Genomic DNA, 22611 nt, shown 5'->3' on the forward strand with positions numbered 1-22611 from the left:
TAAACTGATCTTTGGCTGCAACTCAATCTCCCTGCCCGATTGCTATAACTCTTGATGCCCCTTTAATTTAGTACAAAAGTTTACCTTGAGTATACTTACTCATTTTCCATACAGAATTTAACAAGTCTTGCATGATTCAAACTGAGATTTTTAAACTGTGCTATTCTTTGTTCATAAGCAAAGAAGGTTTATATGAGATCAGCAGCGGGCCAACAGGAATTTCCAGGTAAGAAATGAAGATTTTTCTCCCGTTCTATGCATGTAACTTTAAAATAAAATTATTCAAAATGTAGGTTTGATTATACTTTTTAAAAATCTAGAACAATGAACTTATGATTGAAATACTGATTTGTTGACTGCGCTTTAGAGTCCAGTGTTTCTGCACATAAACCTTTCCAAGTACCGCCAACAGGAGTCACTATCCATTGTGAACGTTGGTGCTTCGTAGCTTAGGCATAAAAAAGCCATTGATATTCTGTCAATTTGGCATCTGAGATATTTATATTGCAAGATATTCATATGCACAAGTGGAACTACTCTATCATGAGCTCAGGCAGTAGTTTTATTTTCCACTGCAATGCTCACAATGATTAGTACCTACATCTCTGTTTCCCAGTGTGTGTCATTTTGTTTACCATTATTTTCCGAACTTGTCCAAAAAGACAATATTGTTTTACCAAAGTATCTCTTACTTTGGGACTTCTAAATAAAATTCTCTTCAGTGTTTCTGTAGTTGTAGCAGAATTCTCTGAATAAACAAAGGTGACATAGGTGTGATTTAATATTTTGTTCTAATTCATTTTTCAGAACAGGACATTGATGACATAGCCAGAATATTTTGCCCATCCCTAATTCATTTAAGAGGGTGGCAGTGAGCCACTTCCTCAAATTTGCAGTCCTTCTCAGCAAAGTATTTCTATAACCTTAGAAGGGGAATTTCATCATTTAGACCCATTCCTAAATGTATCATTTAGGAATGCTGATACATTTCCAATTGGAGGGTGTTTCACAATTTGAAGATATGCCTCTGAAGCCTTCATCTCTGGATGTTGTGGATTTGGGAGGTGCTATATAGAGTAGTTTATGAATGGCACACACTGCAGAAATATTTGACAATAGTGAAGGGATTGAATGTTCAGAGTGGTGAATGGGCTGTCAGACCTGGATAATGCTGAATGCCAGGAACCTTGTGGAGCTGCAGTGAGCATTCCATCATACTCCTGACTTGTGCTTTGAAGATACTGGAATTCTATGGGTTGAAGTATTTAACACGGGATACCCAATCTCTGACCTGCCCCTGTGGCCACAATATTCTTGTGCCTGTTTCATGTGAGTTACTCTTCGTTCTTGACCTCTAGGGTGTTGTTAGTGGGGTTAGTGATGATAATACTACTGAATGTCAAAGACATAATATCACAAAAATTCGTGGGAAGATAAAGGATTGGGAACCTTTTAAAAACCACAGAAGGGAATGAAAAAAAAAAGCCATGTTAGAGCTAATAGGACTTGATGTTTCAATCCCTATGATAAGTTGGCACTCTCAGTGTTGGCAGTAGGCTTGGAGTGGTGACAAGGAGGGTAGGTACCTCATCGAGGTCATCAGGTGGGCACCCTCCTTCTTTGATATTTCGTTGATAAGCCCAAAACGTCTCCAGAGGGCTCAACGGTGCTACCTGGCGTCCCAGATACACCCCCCTCAGTTCCACACCCCCCTGTCTTCATGCAGCCCAGTTGTTGTCTGTAAATCCAGATCCAATTACTGCTTTCTTCTGCTACATTTGACAAATACTTGATTGCTTGTTAGTCTTCAATAGACTGGTCGTAAATGCATCAGTCTGAACAATACTAATGATATACTCACTATTCTGATAGCTTATCAGATGCTAAATTGGATAACTAAATAACATGCACGTGTCATTATTTAACAAGTATCAACAGCAATTAATCATTTTACAGGTATTAAAAATAGACTGCTCCAATGACCTTCCTTGTTTGTATATATTGTTCCTTCTTGATGGTAGCAATAAGAAGAGGGCATGTCCTGGGTGATGGTAGTCCTTAATCATGGATGTCGTCTTTTTGAGGCATCGCCTTTGAGGTATCTTCAAAATGCTGGGGAGGCTAGTGCCCATGATGGAGCTGGCTGCAGCTTTTTCCATTCCTGTGCAGTGGTCTTCCATACTAGACGGTGATGCAACCAGATAAAATGCTGTCCATGTGTAAAGATTTGCAAGAGTCTTTGGTGACATACCAAGTCTCCTCAAACTCATAATGAAATATAGCTGCCGTCGTGCCTTGCCTTCTTTGTAATTGCATCAATATTTTGGGCCCTGAATAATCTGAATCATAGATTGTAGGATACCAATATTTGAATAAATGTAGCAAAGAATTACTAGCTCTTACAAATTGCTCAGTGAAGCATTATCACGGTTTTATTTCTAATTTTTCCTTTCTTCAGACTGCATCTGAAACCTCGTTTCATTGAGTCAAAAGAAGCAGATTGGATGTTCGAACAACTGTATAGGGAAATACCATGGCAGCAAAAATCTAACATTGGAAAAGGTTGATTTGTTTTTCTTATAGTTTTGCTGCTTTCTAATATATCTTTGACAGAAAAGTTTAATCTTAGTGCTTCAGATGTACTAAAAACAGAGATTTTGTTTAGTTTCATTGGTTTCTTCTCTATGCAAATACAGTGTCCAAGTCTCAATTAATGCTATTCAATAAACACTCACTTGATGTTGTGAATGATGTGTTGTCACTTTTTACCACTTCAGTGAGCTACTGCAGAATTCATTATCCCTGTCATTAATGCAACATGGCAGCTCATATCTTCAGCCCCCTCCCATCATCGTGCCACTTGATGTCACTTTCCAAGTTGCAAACTATCTGAAGAAACATTTTTTTTTGGCAGTCACAGTACAACAAGAGAATAAAATTATTCTTTACCAAAATTGCAGATGCTGAAAATCTAAGATAAAAGCAGAAAATGCAGGAAGTACTTGACAGGTCAGGCCACATCTGTGAGAAGTGAAATATAGTAAATGTTTCAGGTTGAAGAAGTATGATGAAGGGTCTACAACCTGAAATGTTATATCTATTTCTTTTCCCACAGTTGCAACCTGACGTACTGATTATTTCCAGCATTTTCTATTTTTATTTTGCTTTCTTTACCAAATGTTCTTGCCTTCAGAAAGCCAGTGCTCATGTGAACAAAAATTTCACAACAGCCTATTAAGAGACAGAGAAGGCATTAATTGCCAGTGAAGCCTCAGATCTACCACTCCCAGATTTGCCCCTTTGACTTAATATGATGACTAATGCAGGAACTTGAAATTACCCCTGCATGCATTTCCACGAGTAGGAAAGCCTTGAAAAAGGGGACATGGATATAGATAAAAGATCAGAAATTTAAGAAGTGAGCAAGCATTTCCTTTTGCTTAGATGGTGTATCTCTGGAATTCTGTACCTGAAAGCCACATCACTGAAAGTATTTAGACTGGAGGTAGATAAGTTTTTTGAATGTTGAGGAATTGAGGTCTAAGGAACTGGCACAGAAGAGATATTAAAATCTATATCAGATTAGCCATGATCATGTTGAATCATCAGGCAGGCTTGAGGGTGCTGTTCTTGCTCCTACTTCCTTGTGTTCTTATGAATTAAGTTTTCTGTCTAAATAATGAAGAGTCCCAACTGATGTGATACTGGCCTATATTATATATGCTTCAAGACTGTTGAATCTTGCAATCTCTGAAGGTTTTTTTCTTGGGTCTCTGTGTTTACAGAAGGAAGCTGACAGTTTGAATTTACCTCAACGTGTCATATAGAAGGTTTACTTACAGGAGTTATTTAAATAATCTACAAATAATTGCTGACATTTTAAAATAACTTTTTGAACTGCATTAGCAGAAGCAAAATGAGTATTTACAATACCAATATCTTGTAACTCCACTGGGGAAAGAAAGCCAACAGTGCTAATCTCAGGCTGCTGTTAAAGACTTCCTGTCAGTTTTAAAGAACACAAGCAAAAGTGAAACCTGCATTCAAGCCCATGGTGGTTCCAAATAGAAAGTGCTGTATTAAAGTACATACAAAACCAAAAAAAATTAAATTGGGTATGTTTTTCAATACAATAGTGTTATGTTACTTGTAGACAGATGTTAAATTTAAAATGTTCAGATTCAGATTCAAATTCAATAACCTTTACAGATTTATTCAAAATACTCTTAATGGGCACATATCTTATTGTCAGCATTTATTGGTTAATAAACATAGGTTGCATATTGAGGTGGTAATTATCAAGATCTACTGAGTCAAAGTTAATGGAACAGCTACACAAATGGTGAACAGTACATTCCTTGTTTTAAAACTTGGTAAAATATATTAATATTTAATGCATTCCCAAGTTAAAGCTACACTTGAACTCAGTGGCCACTTTATTAGGTAAACACGTAAGCCTGCTTGTTAATGGAAACATCTACTCAGCCAATCATGTGGTAGCAACTCAATGCATAAAATTGTGCAGTCAAGAAGTTCAGTTGTTGTTCTGACCAAACATCAAAATGGAGAAGAAATGTAATCTCAGTGACTTTGACCATGGAATAATATTTGGTGCTAGATGGGGTGATTTGTTTATCTCAGAAACTTTTGGTCTTCTGGTTTTTTTTAAATGCAAAACAGTCTCTAGAGGTTCCCCATGCAAGGTTCCTTCAGAAAGTAAGGAGGCATGGGATCCAAGGAGACCTTGCTTTGTGGATCCAGAATTGGCTTGCCCACAGAAGGCAAAGGGTGGTTGTAGGTGGTTCGTATTCTGCATGGAGGTCGGTGACCAGTGTGTTCCAGAGGGATCTGTTCTGGGACCCTTCCTCTTTGTGATTTTTATAAATGTCCTGGATGAAGAAGTAGAAGGGTGGGTTAGTAAGTTTGCTGATGACGCAAAGGTTGGGGGTGATGTGGATAGTGTGGAGGGTTGTCAGAGGTTACAATGGGACATTGATAGGATGCAGAACTGGGCTGAAAAGTGGCAGATGGACTTCAGTCCTGTTAAGTGTGAAGTCATTCATTTTGTTAGGTCAAATTTGAAGACAGAATATAATATTAAATGTAAGACTCTTGGCAGTGTGGAGGATCTGAAAGATCTTGGGGTCTATGTCGATAGCATACTCAAAGCTGCTGTGCAGGTTGACAGTGTTGTTAAGAAGGCGTATGGTGAGTTGACATTCATCAACCATGGGATTGAGTTCAAGAGCCGTGAGGTAATGTTGCAACTTGGAGTACTGTGTTCAGTTCTGGTCACCTTACTACAGGAAGGATGTGGATACTATAGAGAGAGTGCAGAGGAGATTTACAAGGATGTTACCTGGATTGGCGGGCTTATCTTATGAGAATAAGTTAAGTGAACTTGGCCTTTTCTTCTTGGACCAACAGAGGGTGAGAGGTGACCTGATAGAGGTGTATAAGATGATGAGGGGCACTGATCATGTGGATAGTCAGAGGCTTTTTCCCAGGAATGAAATGGTTAATTCGAGGGGACTTAGTTTTAAGGTGCTTGGAGATAGGTACCGAGGGGATGTCAGGGGTAGGTTTTTCACACACAGAGTGGTGGGTGTGTGGAATGCACTGCCAGTGAAGGTGGTAGAGGCGGATACAATAGGGTCTTTTAAGAGCCTCTTAGATAGGTATATGGAGGTATTTGTTAGGGAAATTCTAGGCAGTTTCTAGCATGGTCAGCACAACATTGTGGGCCGAAGGGCCTGTAATGTGCTGAAGATTTATATGTTCAGTGTTAGAGTTTACAGAGAATGATGTGAAAAACAGAAAAAAATGGAGTGAGTGGCAGTTCTGTGGGCCAAAATGCCTTATTAATGAGAAAGGTCAGAGGAGAATGGCCAAACTGATTCAAGCTGCCAGGAAGGTGACAGTAACTCAAATAAGTATGGTTTACAACATTGTGCAGAAGAGCATCTCTGAGCACATAACATGTTGAACCTTGAAGTGGATGGCTACAGCAGCAGAAGGCCATGAACATGCATCAGTGGCTATTTTATTAGATACAGGAGGTTCTGAATAAAGTGTCACTGAGTGTATGTATATAGTCTCCACTTACATATTTGTAGGAACATGTTTGGGATAATTCACTTCAAATTAGCTGTTAGCTTCATATTTAATGGTTGTAGTTCAATCACCAAACATAATCCTTTACTAAATTTCATATGTTGAATAAGAATAGCCTTTGACTTCAATTACTTCTTACAGAAGCTGTTAAATGTCTTTTTAATTCTTTTAAATAAAGATTGTACTTTTTATGTCATTCCTAGGCAAGTGATTTGCTTTAACATCAATGTGCTGATTTGGAGACAGTCTAACTCAAATTGATTTATTCATTTGTTCTTTTTTGGAGAAAGACTCAAAACATGAAGAACTGTAATCTAACATATAGATAATCTTGTTTGTAGACCCATATCTTGTCACTCAGTGCCACTGATCTGTAGTGATCTTCCCCAAAAAGCAACCTCATGCACACATGGAGAAGAATTCATTTTCCCTTGTTTATCATATTCTTTTTCACCAGATTTGCTTATTTACTTCATCTCAGGAGTCTCTCTGCCTATTGTAAGGAATTGCAATGGGAATCATCTATATAGAAACCCTTCATGAAGGGTTAATGAATTTTGCATGTAAGCATTTTTTATTCAGTTGCATTTTTCTAATGTGCTATCAAATTATATCTTTAGAAGAAATATTGTACTCACACATCTTAATTGTGTAAAATTCCAGAATTTAGGATTTCCTTCCTAGTGGAAATAAGTAACCATTGAACCACATTGAATGCATTTAGGAAAGTTAAAATGATATTGACCCTCATCCAAGATGCTTGACAGATGGGCAGGGTTTGAATGCCATAACCTCCAACAAAATTAAATATTGCAACATAGGGGACAGCAGAGCTTCACTTCTAGACGAGTTCCACGTCTTCTATGCTCACTTTGACCACTAGAACAGGGTGGAACCATTGCGCACCCACCTGTCTCCCAATGATGCTTTGGTCTTGGTTTCTGAAGATGACGTGCGAGCTGTCTTCAAGAGAGTGAATCCAAGGAAAGCATCCAGTCCAGATGGAGTACCTGGCCGTGTACTGAAGACCTGTGCTGACCAACTGGCTGGTGTGTTCATGGATATCTGCAATCTCTCGCTCTAGCAGTGTGTGGTACCCACCTGCTTCAAGGAGTCTTCAATTGTGCAGGTGTCCAAGAAGAGCGTGGTAACCTGTCTAAAAGACTGTCACCCAGTGGCATTTATATCCGTAGTGATGAAGTGTTTTGAGAGGCAGGTGTCGAAACATATCAGCTCCTGTCCCAGTGGTGACTTGGATCTGCTCCAATATGCCTACAAAGCAACAGGTCTACAGCAGGTGTCATCTCATTTGCTCTTCTATCAACCCTGGAACAATTGGACAGCAAAGATGCATATGTCAAGATGCTCTCTATCAATTATAACTCAGCATTTAATACCATCATCCCCTCAAAACTAATCAATAAACTCCAAGACCTGGGCCTCAGTACCCCCTTTGTGAATGGGATCCTGGATTTGCTCACTTCCAGACCCCAGTCAGTTTAGATTGGCAAAACATCTCCTCCACAATCTCCATCAGCACAGAAGCACCACAGGGATGTATGCTTAACCCCCTGCTCTACTCGCTTTACACCTATGACTGTGTGGCTAAGTACAGCTCCAACAACATATACAAGTTTGCTGAAAACACCACTATTGCAGACTGTACCAAAGGTGATGATAGATCAACATACAGAAGGGAAATTGAAAATTTGGCTGAGTGGTGTAATAGCAATTACCTCTCACTCAATGTCAATAAGACCAAGGAACTGATTGAAGACTTCAGGAGAGAGAAAATAAGAGGTCCATGAGCCAGTAATCATCGAGGATCAATGGTGGAGAGGGTCAGTAACTTTAAATTCCTGGGTACCACTAACTCAGATGATCTGTCCTGGACCCATCACATAAATACAAATGGAAAGAAAGCATGACAGCGCCTTTACTTCCTCAGGAGTCTACGGAGATTCAGCATGTCATCAAAAACCTTGGCAGACTTCTATAGATGTGTTGTGGAAGGTGTGCTGACAGGCTGCATCATGGCCTGGTGTGGAACAGTAATGCCTTTGAGCAGAAAATCCTAAAAAAAACAGGTAGTGGATTCAGCCCAGTACATCACAGGTAAAACCCTCCCAACCATGAGCACATCTACATGAAACACTGCCTTAGAAAAGCAGCATCCATCATCAAAGATCCTCACCACCCAGGCTATGCTCTTTTCTCATTGCTTCCATCAGGTAGAAGGTACAGGTGCCTCAGAACTGACACCATCGGGTTCAAGAACCATTACTACCCCTCAACCATCAGGCTCTTGAACAAAAGGGGATAACTGCATTCATTCAATTTCTGCTGTTCCCACAACCAGTGGTCTCACTTTAAGGACTCTATCTTATTTTATGCTCTAATTATTTATTGCTATTTATTTATATTTGCATTTGCACGGTTTGTTGTTTGTTGATCCTGTTTATAGTTACCATTCTATAGATTTGCTAAGTATGCCCGCAGGAAAAAGAATCTCAGGGTTCTGTGTGGTGACATGTACGTACTCTGATAATAAATCTTGTTTTGAACTTGGAAGGGGTCAAAATTGTTTTACATTTTTTTTAATCTTCCTATCTTTGATTTCAACTTTTTTGATTGAAAACTATTCTTTAGTGATAGAACATAGTTCAGCACAGCATGTTACAGGCCCTTCGGCCCATGATGTTTGCCAACCCTTTAGCCTACTCCAAGATCAATCTGATTCTTTCCTCCCACAAAGCTGTTCATTTCCTTCCATCCATCTGCCTATCTAAGAGTGTATTCATTGTTCCTAATATATCTATCTCTACCACCATTCCTGGCAGCGCATTCCACGCACTTACCACTCTCCGAGTAAAAAAAACCTACCTCTGACATGCCCCCTTTACTTTCCTCCAAATACCTGAAACTTAGGCCCCTTCGTGTTAGCTATTTCCACCCTGGAGAAGGCTTTCCTATCTATGCCACATCATCTTGCATACCTCTCATGCCATTTGTATGCTTTTATTGCAGATTTGAAGTAAGTATGCATGCTGAATGTTATGTGGCAGTTTTATAACACTCTAGTTAAGCCATATCTGGAGTTTCAATTCTGGTTTCTTTGTTATAGGAAGAATGTGGAGGCTTAGGAGAGGGTGCAGAAGTGGTTTACTAGGGTGTCGTCTACATTAAAGGGCATGTTCTATGAGGAGAGTTTAGCAGAGTTGAGTTATTTTCTCTGGAGTGGTGAAGACTTGGAGGAAGATCTGATAGAAGTTTATAAGGTTATGAGGGGGATAGATAGGGTAAATTAATACACGCTTTGTCCATCTCAGGTTGGGTGGGATGAGAACTAGAGGTCATAGATTTAGGGTGAAAGGTGAAAGATTTAAGGGGAAAATCGGGGAAACAACTTCACTTAGTTGTGAAGCAAGTGGGATCAAGTTGCTAGAAAAAGTGATAGATGTGTGTTCAACTGTAACATTTAAGAGGTGTTTGGATAGGTACATGGATTAGAATCGTACGGGAGGGTTATAGTCTGGGTGCAAGTAGATGGGACTAGGCAAAAAAATAAGACTAGCATGGACTTAGATGGCTGTAAGGTCTTTTTCTGTGCTGTAGTGCGCTGTAACTCAATGCTTATGAGGAGCGTAAGTAAGAGTGCACAGCAGTATCTTTTTCCTAGGGTTGAAATATTTAATAGTGGAAGGCATGCATTTAAAGTGAGAAGGGGTGAATTCAAAGCAGATGTGTGGGGCTAGTTTTCTACACGTACATGTGCGTGCCCAGGTTCTGATGCCAGGTATGATAGTGGAGGAAAATATGATAGAGGTATCTAAGAGCCTTTTAGATAGCACAAGCAGATGGGTGATAGGTGAATCCAGGTGAAGGTAGGTAGGTGGAGGAAGGGGAAATTAGAACTGATCTGAAAAGCTGAGAGGTGATTGGTGGATAAGAGGGCTGAAAAAGTTGGAATCTGAAAGGGCAGGACATTCGACAATGGAATAAAGGGAAGTAAGGAGGGAATAACAAGGAGCAAGTTGTGGATCATGGCGGGACATGAGGGTGGGGAGGGGAAAGAGAAGGGTGAGAGGCCAGAAGAATAAGGGAAAACAAAAATGGTGGAGAGAGACTATGGAAAAACAGATGGATGCAGTTACCAGAAGATAGGGAATTTGACGGTGATGCGACAGGTTGGGAAGTACCAGGATGGCATATGAGTTGCTTGTTCCTGTAATCTGCACCTAGCCTCAATTTCAATATCCATTACGTACTTTTAATCAGGCCATGCTGCCTTTCAATTAAGTTAATGCTGTATAACATTGAAATCAGTATGATCAGCTCTATATCTTGACCAGTTAAATGGTGTAAACCTCTCTTTCATAAAGCTATCTTCTGACTTTTTTTTTGTTTTGAAGCAGGGTTCTATTATGCGTGTGTGTTATGTTGTCCTATGTGTGTAACAATGTTCTATGAAACAAGCTTAAGATTTTGTGCTGTTCTCATCATTCTGGAAATGTTTTGTGAATATTTTTAGTTGTCCCAGCATTTTTAAAGAAAACATTCCATAGTGCTCCTTTTAATGTAAAACATGGACAGATTCCAGAAGACTTCATGGGCTTAATGTTTTGAAAGAGGAGTTCTGCTGTATTGGTTGCTGGCATTACATGTTTTTGAATGTTGTTCCCAGTTCTGATGTTTTTAGAAAAAATTATGTATGAAGATTTTAACTGGTAAAAGTGCTGTTCTTTGTTTCATAGTTCAATACTACTTGAAGGGATCTTGATTGATTTTATGGCCAACATCAGGTGCCTTATAGAATCTCCAGTTGACATCACAGCCAAACAAAAAGGTTTTCCTAAGAAGACATCCATAATATTTGTGCTGTACAGTAGTTTGTTATACACTTATTGAGAATTGTGGCTGCTTCCCCCAGTTATTTCTGGCTTGATACTGTATGTATCCTTTTTCAGAGGTCAGAACATATATATGGAGGAATTATTTAGAAGTACATGATTGTCATTTTCAACAGTGAATGTTTCATGTGTTGCAGATGGACCCTATCAGGAACCAAGACTCACAGCTTGGTATGGACAGCTCTCCTACACATACTCTGGCTCAACTATGAAATCAAACCCTCATGTAGGTTATTTCTATCTGTCTTGAAGTTAACTATTCATTTATAAATCTGTCTTTGAACATGTCAAAATATTTTAATATATAATCAGGTGATAAATTATTGTGTTCCTTTTAGTGGCATCCTCTATTGTCAATGCTGAAGGATCACATTGAGGAATTAACCGGATACACCTTTAATTCTCTTCTGTGCAATATGTACCGAAATTGTAAGGACAGCATTGATTGGCACAGTGATGATGAACCATCATTGGGAAGAAGCCCAGTTATTGCATCACTCAGCTTTGGGGAAACCAGGAATTTTGAAATGAGGAAGAAACCACCTCCAGTAAGTACACATGAAAAGAAAATTGCTTTGCAAGCACTGGATATGATAAGATTACATGTTATTTGTTTCATGTATAATTTTATTTATTATGGATGCAGTAAAATCTCATTTATCTCTTGCAATAAAGAAGGAATTTAAGAGGTTAGTCGAACTATTTTATAAAAAGGTTGATCTTGATCATATAATGTAGAAATATTAGTTTTAAAGAGTACTAATAACAAAGGTTGTCATTAAAATAGGTAAACTATAATTGAATGACAAATAAGTAGTTGATTGTTAAAATAGGAAACACTTTGATTTATGATTCTGTTCACCATGGTTGCAAGTAGTTTAATATTCTCCAGCTAAACATCAAGAATCAGAATCAGGTTTATTATCACTGACAAGATGTCATGAAATTTGTTGTTTTGCGGGAGCTGTACAGTGCAGTACGTAACAAATTACTCACAGTGACAGTAAGAGATATAAACCAAATAAATATGTGGTGCAAAAAGTGAATTAGCATTCATGAGTTCATGATTTGTTATGAAATATGTTACAGAGGAGAGGAAGCTGTTCATAATCATTGAGTGTGAATCTTTAAGCACCTGTACTTCGTCGTTGATGGTAGCATTGAGAAGAGGGCATGTCCTGGATGATGTGGGTTCTTAATGATAGATGCCACTTTCTTGAAGCATCACATATTGAAGACATCCTTGATGGTGAGGAGGCCATGATGGAGCTGGCTGAGTTTACAACCCTACGCAGCCTTTTCAGATCCTGTGCATTGGTGTCTCCATACCAGACAGTGATACAGCTGGTCAGAATGCATTCTGTGGTGCTTCTTTGGTAACATAGCAAATATCCTCAATCTTCTCATGAAATATAGCCATTGGCGTGCCTCCTTTGTAATTACATCAATCTGTTGGGCCCAGGATAGGTCTTCAGACATGTTGACATCCAGAAAGTTGAAGCTACTCACCTTTTCCACTGCTGACTCCTCGATGAGGGCTGGTACGTGTTCTGCTGACTTCCTCTTTCTGGAGTCCACAATCAATTCCTTGGTCTTATTGACGTTGAGTGCAAAGTTGTTGTTGCGACATTACTCAGCTAGGTGATCTATCTCACTCCAGTATACTCCTCGTTACCATTGGAGATTCTGCCAACAACATTCGCATCATCAGCACATTTATAAATGGTGTTTGAGCTGTGCCTAGCCACAAGGTCATGAGTGTCAAGACAGTAGAGCATTGGGTTAAGTATGCATCCTTCAGGGGTGCCAGTGTTGATTGTCAGTGAGGAGGATATGTTAATTCCAATCTGCATAGACTGTGGTCTCCCATTGGGGAAGTCAAGGATCTATTTGCAGAAGGAGATACACAAGCCAAGGTTTTGAAGTTTGTTGATTAATACTGAGGGGATGTTGGTGTTGAACGCTGTCTTCTAATCAATAGCAGCAGCAGTTCAATGCAATACATAATCTAGCAGAGATAATAATAATAAATAAAATTTTAAAAATAATTATAAGTAAATCAATTATGGTATACATATTTTGAATAGATTTTTTAAAACGCACTAAAACAGAAATGTGTATATTTTTTTTAAAAGTGAAGTAGTGTCCAAAGATTCAATGTCCATTTAGGAATTGGATGGCAGAGGGGAAGAAGCTGTTCCTGAATCACTGAGTGTGTGCCTTCAGGCTTCTGTACCTCCTACCTAATGGTAACAGTGAGAAAAGGGCATGCTCTGGGCGCTGGAGGTCCTTAATAAAGGAAGCTGCCTTTCTGAGACACTGCTCCCTGAAGATGTCCTGGGTACTTTGTAGGCTAGTACCTAAGATAGAACTGACTAGATTTACAACCTTCTGTAGCTTTTTTCAGTCCTGTGCAGTAGCCTCTCCATACCAGACGGTGATGCAGCCAGTCAGAATGCTTTCTAAGGTACAACTGTAGAAGTTTCTAAGTGTATTTGTTGACATGCCAAATCTCTTCAAATCCCTAATAAAGTATAGCTGCTGTCTTGTCTTCTTTGTAACTCAGAGATCCTGACACCCAGGAACTTGAAACTGCTCACTCTCTCCACTTCTGATCCCTCTATGAGGATTGGTATGTATTCCTTCGCCTTACCCTTCCTGAAGTCCACAATTAGCTTTTGTCTTACTGACGTTGAGTGCCATGTTGTTGATGCAGCACCACTCCACTAGTTGGCATATCTCATTCTTGTACGCCCTCTCGTCACCACCTGAGATTCTATCAACAACGGTTGTATCGTCAGCAAATTTATAGATGGTATTTGAGCTATGCCTAGCTACACAGTCATGGGTATATAGAGAGTAGAGTAGTGGGCTAAGCACACACCCCTGAGGTGCACCAGTGTTAATCGTCAGTGAGGAGGATGTGTTATCACCAATTTCCACAAATTGAGGTCACCCGGTTAGGAAGTCAAGGATCCAATTGCAGAGGGAGGTACAGAGGCCCAGGTCAGTGATGCCCAGAGACGTGGGTGTATTGTTATCCTGGTGCTCCAAAGCCAAATGGGAAGCCCATTAGATTGCATCAGCTTTGGACCAGGAAATTCAAGTTCAGGTTTAACGTTATTCAGCTATACACATGAAAACCGCTAAATGAAATATTGTTCCTCTGGAACCAAGGTTTGAAAACATAGTACCTATAGTTAAACACAGCATACATACTCAAGATCCAGCATGTATAGTCACAAAATAATATTAGCACAAGTTCCTGAGTGGCATGGCCTGAAGATTGGCAGGGTGACATGAAGTGTGAAGTGCATATTTATGTTACTGGGACTGTATAATAAAACAAGCAGTAATATAAAAGATGAAGCAGCAGCAATTAATGATGAAAAGGGACTGGTGCAGGATGAGGGTATGTCTGTGAGTTGAGGTGTGGTGGTGGGGGTGTGCATGTACTTTGGGTGGGAGCAGGGTGTTAAGTCTAAAATCCCACCCTGACAGTTCTGGTAATTATATCACAGTACCTTCTACCTGACAGACCAAGGTCCAACAGATTGTGGGAAGGATGGGAGGAGTCTTTGACAATGCTAGAAGCATTGCATATGCTTCACATATATGTCCTGAAATGGGAGAGAACTTGCACTACTCACGACCCTCTTTATATCATTAGCACAGCAGTGGAAACTGTGAGCAGTTTCAAACTCCTGGGAGAGTACATCTTGCACACCCTCGCATGGTCCCAGAACACATTATACACAGTCAGGAGAGCTCATCAATGCCTCTGCTTTGTAAGAAGGCTGAAGAGAGCTGTATTATACACATCTATACTGACGTCATTCTACAGATGCGCAGTGGAAAGCATCCTAAAAAGCTGCATTATTGCATAGTGTGGAAACTGCACTACGGCAAACATGAAGGCTTTACAACAGTAATCAAAACTGCCAAATGCATTACCAGCACCAGCTTATCCACTGTCAAGGACGTACGTACATACAGAAAGGTGCCAGTAACATCATGATCTCACCCACCCTACACATGGACTGTTTATCCCACTCCCATCAGGGAGGAGACTATGTAGCTTCCACGCCAGGACTACCAGACTCAAAAACAGTTACTTCCCCAAGCAATAAGGTTGATCAATACCTCAACTCAGAAACCCACCCTACTACACCCCCCAGCACCACTACTTTATCATTTCCTGTTAGAGTCAATTTATGTACAGACACTTCTGCACCTAATGTTGCTTTGTGGAGAAATGATCAATCTAGGTATATAAGCTATCTTATGTATTTGTATTGATTGTGTTTATTTTTCGGATCCAGAGTAAGTAACAAGTATTTTGTTTTCCTTTACACGTGTGTACTGGAAAGGACATTAAACAATCTTGAATTTTGAGAGAAGCCATGATGATATTTGCAGCAGTCCTTGCTATCCGTTGCTGGGTCTTGAGAAGTGATGCATTGCAGTTCCCATACCAGACTATGAAACAGCTGGGCAGGACACTTGTGATGGTTCTCCAGTAGAATGTGGTGAGAATGGGGGCAGGGGGGTGGTCTTCCAGCAAGAAGACCAAAGTGATAATATTTGCACCCATTGTAAACTTCACTGCTTTGATGTTTAAGGTCCAAACCAGAATATTTCCAGGAGTAGCTAATAATAGTCATTCCTAAGAATAGCATGCACAAATATCCTGTGTCATGATCCAAATGGGTTGTTTCTCGGGAAATTACATCATTTGATTGTTTCAGATGTGGAAATTGCACTAAACATAAAGGTGATTTGTGGCCAGAAATGCAGATTTAACTTGCCTATTATGTTGCTATGCCTTTAGTAATTCTGTGAATCCATGAACTGTGATTGTTTTGATAATATTAGGATTCAGTGCATATCCATTTAGTTTTTAAGTGGCAACAAATGTATTTGAACAGTGTGACTCATTTATGAACTTTGATGCAGTAAATTGTTCTCTGAACATAACTTGCAATCATTTTTTAAAAATCACACATATTAAATATGTATCCTCACCAAACAATACAGCAACGCTTTGGCACTCATTCAAGTGTTAAGGCTACATCCTGATGTATTTTATCCTTATATTTAGGAGCTGGACTTCATTCTGACGCTTGTTCAAGCTAAGCCTGATAATGGAGTAAGTCGGTGGTATCTCATTGATCTTTTGCTCAGTTGATAGCTGTAAACTATATACACACAAGTGCACACTTTAAAATTTACTTTTCATTTTTATTTCACATTTTCCTTTTTTATTTCACTTTTGATTTCATTCTTTTATGCATCATGCCTTTTTCTTTTGAGAAGGGTGCAGAGGAGAGCTGACAGCAGTATCTAACATTAGGTATTTGAATAAAAAGTCATAGAAACAAATCAAAAATCATTGCCTTTCCAAACTTGAAAACCGCCAAATGGAAAAGCCACCCTTAAATAAAAGGCATTTATCTGCTCTAATTCAAGTAACATTCAGATTCAGATTCAGTTTGTCATTTAGAAACCACAAAAGCAATGCAGTTAAAAAATGAGACAACGTTCCCCTAGAATGATATCACAAAAGCATATGACAGAACAGACTACACCAGAAAATCCACGTAACGTTTGGCAATCCCCAATCCAGAGTCCGGAGAGGCTGCTGCGTATTAATATCACGCTACCGTCTAGCGCATTCCCTGGAAAGGAGCTCCAAATTCACCAGACAAAAACAGGATCAAAAACTAAAGCTACAAGACCTGCACAAAACCACATAATTACAACATATAGTTACAACAGTGCAAACAATAGCATCATTGATAAAAAAACAGACTGTGGGCACAGTAAAAATAGTCCAAGATGTTAAAGGACTGTAAGTTCAAAAGAAATCACCACACAGTTTCCACAAGTCCCCAGGGTCCCGACAGATTCGCCATCCCACGCCAGCGGCAGAAGGGAATACCCCCGCTATGGACTTCCAAGGCGCCGCCCAACTCAGCCTCGCAGACGCAGCACACAATGAAAGCTCCGTCAAAACCAGCCTCGCAGATGCAGCACACACTGAAAGCGACCTGAGTCCGTCGAACCTCCGAGCCGACGACCGTCTCCTCCGGCACAGCTTCTCCGAGCACCATCCTCTGCCGAGCATATTAAGACAGCCCCGCCAACGGCCATCGGCAACACAACCCCGAGGACTGGGGGCCTGTTCTTCCCAGCAGAGTCCCGGACCTCACAGCAGCAGCAGCAACGAAGAAGGTCTTCCTGGAATTTCCCGATGTTTCTCCGTGCTTCCACGTCCGTTTTCAATCAATTATGATTGCGCACGGCACCCCACTTCACAAATAACAGATAATCAGTTCCGGAGTGGCCGCTGCAAGCTGCGTCGTGCTGCCATCTTGGATGAACTAATAATGATTTGGATGAAGAAAACTCATTCAGATTATGCAATGTAAAAGAATGATGATTACAACCTATTTCAGAAAGAAAAGCTGCCCATAAATCTGGTGAACGCTGGCTCTGATTTTTCCTTCTTTGAGGTTAAATGCATGTCTGAGAGCAGTTAGCAATCCCTGCTGTCATCTTGCTAGCTGAGCAGTCAATCTTAAAATCTTGAAGTATATTGCAAGGTGCCAAAGAATGAATGTGAATACATGTAATGATCACAGAAAAGCTACAAGATAAAGTATATTTGGAAATATTTATTGTGCAATATTATGGCAGTAATCCTTTCACTTCACCTGGTTTCCTCAGTTTCATTGAAGAAAGCTCCAAAACATTGAAGCCTGTGGTGGAGAGCTGATTCACTGAAACCAACTTATGCATTTCTTCATTGCCATGCACTGAATCACAAAATTGCAGTATCAAGATATAAGCAGAGTGAACATGAAAATTTTACCAGCATGCCATCACCATTTAAAAAAAAATAAGGAAAATTTAAGATTTAAATCACAAAACAAGAAGCGACCTCTCTCTGCTATGAACCTTAAAAAGGTGATTGGATTTAGATATTGGAATGGCCAAAGAGAAAAAGAGTAAGGCTCCAAATGATCAGTAGAAATCAGTAGGTTGAGTTGGTACTTTGATAAAGGACACCAACCATTGAGATTCATTTCCCCTGAGACTTTGTTTAAGATTAAGATTTTTTAAGATCAGCTTTAAGATTACTTTATTTGTCACATATAGATACATTAAAATATGTAGTGAAATGCGTAGTTTGCATCAAATCAGCAAGGTTGGCACTGGGGGTGCCCTCAAGTGTTGCCATACTTTCTCTGCCAATGTAGTATGCCCACAACTTACTAATCCTAACTCTAGCCATAAGTCTTTGGAATGTGGGAGGAAACCATGCAATCACAGGGAGAACGGACAAACTCCTTACAGGCAGTGGCAGTAATCAGTCCATGATTGGGAGTCACTGGTGCTGCAAAGCAGTTGTGCTAACCACTACCCTCCTGTGCCACCCAAAAGTTGCTCATTTCCATTATTTCAATGGGTGCCCGGTTAAGAGGTCCAATAAATTAATGAATGACATTGATTCTATTTTAGTCAGTCATTCAAATAAAATGTCAAATTTGGCTCTTAATTTTTTCATTCTCCTTTTATTATTGTTCTCTCAGTCTACCTCATTTAATATTCCACATTATTTTATATCTCAAAGGTGGTATATTTCTCTCTATGCTAGGACTAACATATACTGTGACTGTACTGCCTGAGTAACAGAAACACATTCCATCCCCCATCTCCCTAAGGAGCCTTATTTTTGACATTTCTTTTGAGACAGATTTTTTGTAACTAACAATTTAAGTTTCACTAAAAGCAATGATGTTCTCTGAGTTGTACATCCATTGTACGTCCTTGTATTTATCTCAAGATTCATGTTGCTCTTCATAAGAAATTAAATTGATTCACAATGTCTATGTCTACAGTCTACTTTGAAAATCTAAATAGAAAAAGCTTCAAACTCCTATGTTTTTCACAAAGCTGCTTTTAAAACAATATGTAAACGTGTAGCTTTGGTTAAATGATAGTGGCACTACTGGGACTACTGAAAATTGTGTGGGTGGCTTTAACAATACATGGAAAATCTAACATGATGCTGAAGGTTTCCATGGCAACTGCTTAAATGCAGGTTTCAATTGTATATGTAGACATTTCTGAAAAGCTTTTACAGATTAAAAAAAAGAGTTTGTTGCTTCCTGTGGTTAAATTAATTACACCTAATATTTGTAACACCTTAAGAATTTCAATACAGACAGTGGTTGTTTAATTCTGAATTGCAAAAAGTTATGGATCGGATGTTGGGAATGCTCAAAAGTTACGATGTATTCATTACATTGTGGTTTTATTTGAGAAAGCAATATCCATCAATGTTGTTAATTAGAGGTGTTTTGTGAACTGCATCATTACATGGTTTGAGTAATCATTGGCTGAGTTCAAATAGAAGGTGAACACTGAATTCATCCATGGGAAAGGAAATGGAAATTTTGCATGACTGCCTGTTGTACAGGATTTCCTAAGTTGAAGAAGAGGTGGAGGGAACTGCAAACATTTTTTTTTAGCAAATCATGGCAAGAAGCATACCCTTGTATATCACTGATATCACTGACTTCTCTCTCCTGAGTAATCCAAAATCAGCTATGGTCTGTGCCTGACATTTAAAACTTGCTGAAAGCTTGCCCTCCATTGGCTTTAGATGTACGTAATGGTGGCAAATAAACTCTTCTTGGGCTTCCAGCTGGATACAGGTATTGATTATAACCAGCGTTTCTCTGGTGAAGATGGCAGAGTTTGTCATCGAAATGTCAGTTTATTCGTCATATATGCCGGGAAAGCACTAGATCTATTTTCATAATGGTGGCATTTTTCTGAGGGTACGAGGAAGATTGGTTACACTACAGATCACTGCACAAAATGTCAGACAAGCTGTAATCAAAATTACTTTTTATGCAAGGTTTAACTTAAGATATTCACTAGTCTGTCAGTTGCTTGTTCAAGAAAAAACATGTTAATAATATGCAAAAACATATTGTTGAATGACTGAGTACTCGGTATTTGTAGGTATCTTTTTCTTTCATGTGACAATGCAAATGAGTTGTCTGTTTTGCTTTGTATATATTCCAGCCTGGGAATAATATTTGGCATTCTTATAAACTTCTCCATTTTTGCTTGATTGTTAATATCATCCTCCATTTCAAGCATACTTAAAAGTAAAAGCAATTTGTCAGCAGTTTTGGATTGTCTGCTGGAGAGGGCTTGCATTGCATATCACCTTATAATGTGTCTCACTGGATTATTATAAGCTTTGACAGTAGTTCACCTTCTGAGAGATGAGGGTAAGATTTATGGTGTAAAATTTTACAAAGTCCGGTCATGTGAAATATATGAATTTTAACCCCCTAGTATATTTTAGTCATGTTTGAAGACACACATGTTTTTGGTGCTCCATTCAGTGCTGCCTGACTGATTCACTAACTCGATCTTTGCTACTACAGCAATCCATTTACCATATCTCCAGCGTAGCTTTCCATCTTGCAGGACCTCTGACAACCAATGTCACACTCTTTATACAGTGATGTTTGAATCTGCTTGTTCGATACACAGTTTAATAGTGATAGGATTGTTCCCAGTAGTATTGTACCCCATTGGTATGCAGTTTTCTTCCCCAGCAGTGAAGCACCACAGTACTGTACAGTAACTAGATCAGTGCTTCACCCATCTGTTCTACTTGTTCTAAAAGGGAACCACTGAATGTAGTGTATTTGGATTTTTGAAAGGCACCCAGTAAAGTCCCAGATAGGAGAATAATTAAGAAGGTTAGAACAGACAGAAGTGAGGGTGGCATGCCCTCATGGATTGAGAATTGATACTAAACAAAGCAAAAAGAGAAAATAAATGAACCTTTCGCAGGTTGCCTGGCAGAGACATAGTACATCACACATCAGTGCTTGGTCCCTATCTATTCATAATCTTCATTAGTGATTGTCTGGCAGACTCAGTTCCGTACTTCTCAGTTTGTGGCTGGTAAACTAAATGGACTGTGATTTCAAAGGAAAGTAGAAACATAGAAAGCCTACAGCACAATACAGGCCCTTCAGCCCATAAAACTGTGTCAAACATATCCCTACCTTAGAACGACCTAGGCTTTACCCATAGCCCTCTATTTTTCTAAGCTCCATGTAGCCATCCAGGAGTCTTTTTAAAAATTACTATTATTTCTGCCTCTACCACCGCCACCGGCAGCCCATTCCACACACTCACCACTCTCTATGTAAAAAAACTTACCCCTGACATCTCCTCTGTACCTACTTCCAAGCACCTTAAAACTGTGCCCTCTTGTGTTAGCCATTTCAGCCCTGGGGAAAAGCCTCTGACTATCCACACCATCAATGCCTCTCATTACTTTGTACACCTCTCATACTCTGTCGCTCCAAGGAGAAAAGACTGAGTTCACTCAACCTATTCTCATAAGGCATGCTCCCCAATCCAGTCGACATCCTTGTAAACCTCCTCTGCACCCTTTCTATGGTTTCTACGTCCTTCCTGTTGTGAGGCAACCAGAATTGAGCACAGTACTCCAAGTGGGGTCTGACCAGGGTCCTATATAGCCGCAACATTACCTCTTGGCTCTTAACCTCAATCCCACGATTGATGAAGGCCAATGCACCGTATGCCTTCTTAAACACAGAGTCAACCTGCGTAGCAGCTTTGAGTGTCCTATGGACTCAGACCCCGAGAACCCTCTGATCCTCCACACTGCCAAGAGTCTTACCCTTAATGCTATATTCTGCCATCATATTTGACCTACCAAAATAAATCATGATGTAAAGAAGCTTCAAAGGGGTATGCATAAATGACTGGGTGAGAGCAAGAAATGTAATGTGGAGGAATCTAAGGTAATCTATTTTGGTATTCCATATATAAAATCTGAGTTTTTTTTAAATAGTGTTGAGTAATGATGTTCAAAGACACTGTGTTTGTAACAAGTGACTGAAAGCCAATGTGCAGGTGCAACTAGCAATTAGGAAGGCAAATGATATGTTTGCTTTCATTGTGAAAGAATTTGAATACAGGCATAAGTAGATCTTACTTCAATTGTGAGAGATTTGCAGAAATACCATGTGGAATAGTCTATATTCCAGTCACTTTGCTGAAAAAAGCATGCACTTGCCTGAGGGAGTCAGAGAAGGTTCACTTAGAGTTTTTGAAGTCTACTAAAGGTTCATCTTAAAGTTTAAGAGGTTGGATGTAGGGATTATTTTCTTTGGTTAAGGGGTCACTGTTGCTGAATATTTAAGACTTAGAAGAAGATAAACTCAGAGCCAAGCATGCTACAGAAATGCTTTTGATTTGATTAGCTCTCCAATATTTGTATTGATTTTTCTGTATTGGAGTGCAATGTGAGAAGAGGTAAGCTCAAAGTGGACATTATGAGAAATGTCAAAATGCAGTTTTGTTTTAATATGATGTGCAAATGTGATTTTTAAAAAAATTTAGCCATTGAAGTTCAGAAATCCATTATCTGCTATACATACAGATATAATAACCTATTTGTTTTTAATTATTTTAAGTATCAGAGAATAACTTTATTTAATACGGACTTCTTTCTCCA

General features: G+C 39.3%; 1 protein-coding gene across 3 annotated transcripts in view; it reads left to right on the forward strand.

Moving 5' to 3' along the window:
- Window positions 1-22611, forward strand: part of alkbh3 (alkB homolog 3, alpha-ketoglutarate dependent dioxygenase) — a 67264-nt gene that overhangs the window by 36268 nt on the left and 8385 nt on the right. For all 3 annotated transcript variants that reach the window (XM_073049670.1, XM_073049669.1, XM_073049672.1), the window contains exons 5-8: window positions 179-226; window positions 2459-2562; window positions 11162-11250; window positions 11363-11572. In XM_073049670.1, coding sequence (XP_072905771.1) covers window positions 179-226; window positions 2459-2562; window positions 11162-11250; window positions 11363-11572 — 451 coding nt within the window. The remainder of the gene's footprint in view (window positions 1-178; window positions 227-2458; window positions 2563-11161; window positions 11251-11362; window positions 11573-22611) is intronic.

This window comes from Hemitrygon akajei, chromosome 6, assembly GCF_048418815.1.
Source record: "Hemitrygon akajei chromosome 6, sHemAka1.3, whole genome shotgun sequence".
In the NCBI taxonomy this organism is placed as follows: domain Eukaryota; kingdom Metazoa; phylum Chordata; class Chondrichthyes; order Myliobatiformes; family Dasyatidae; genus Hemitrygon; species Hemitrygon akajei.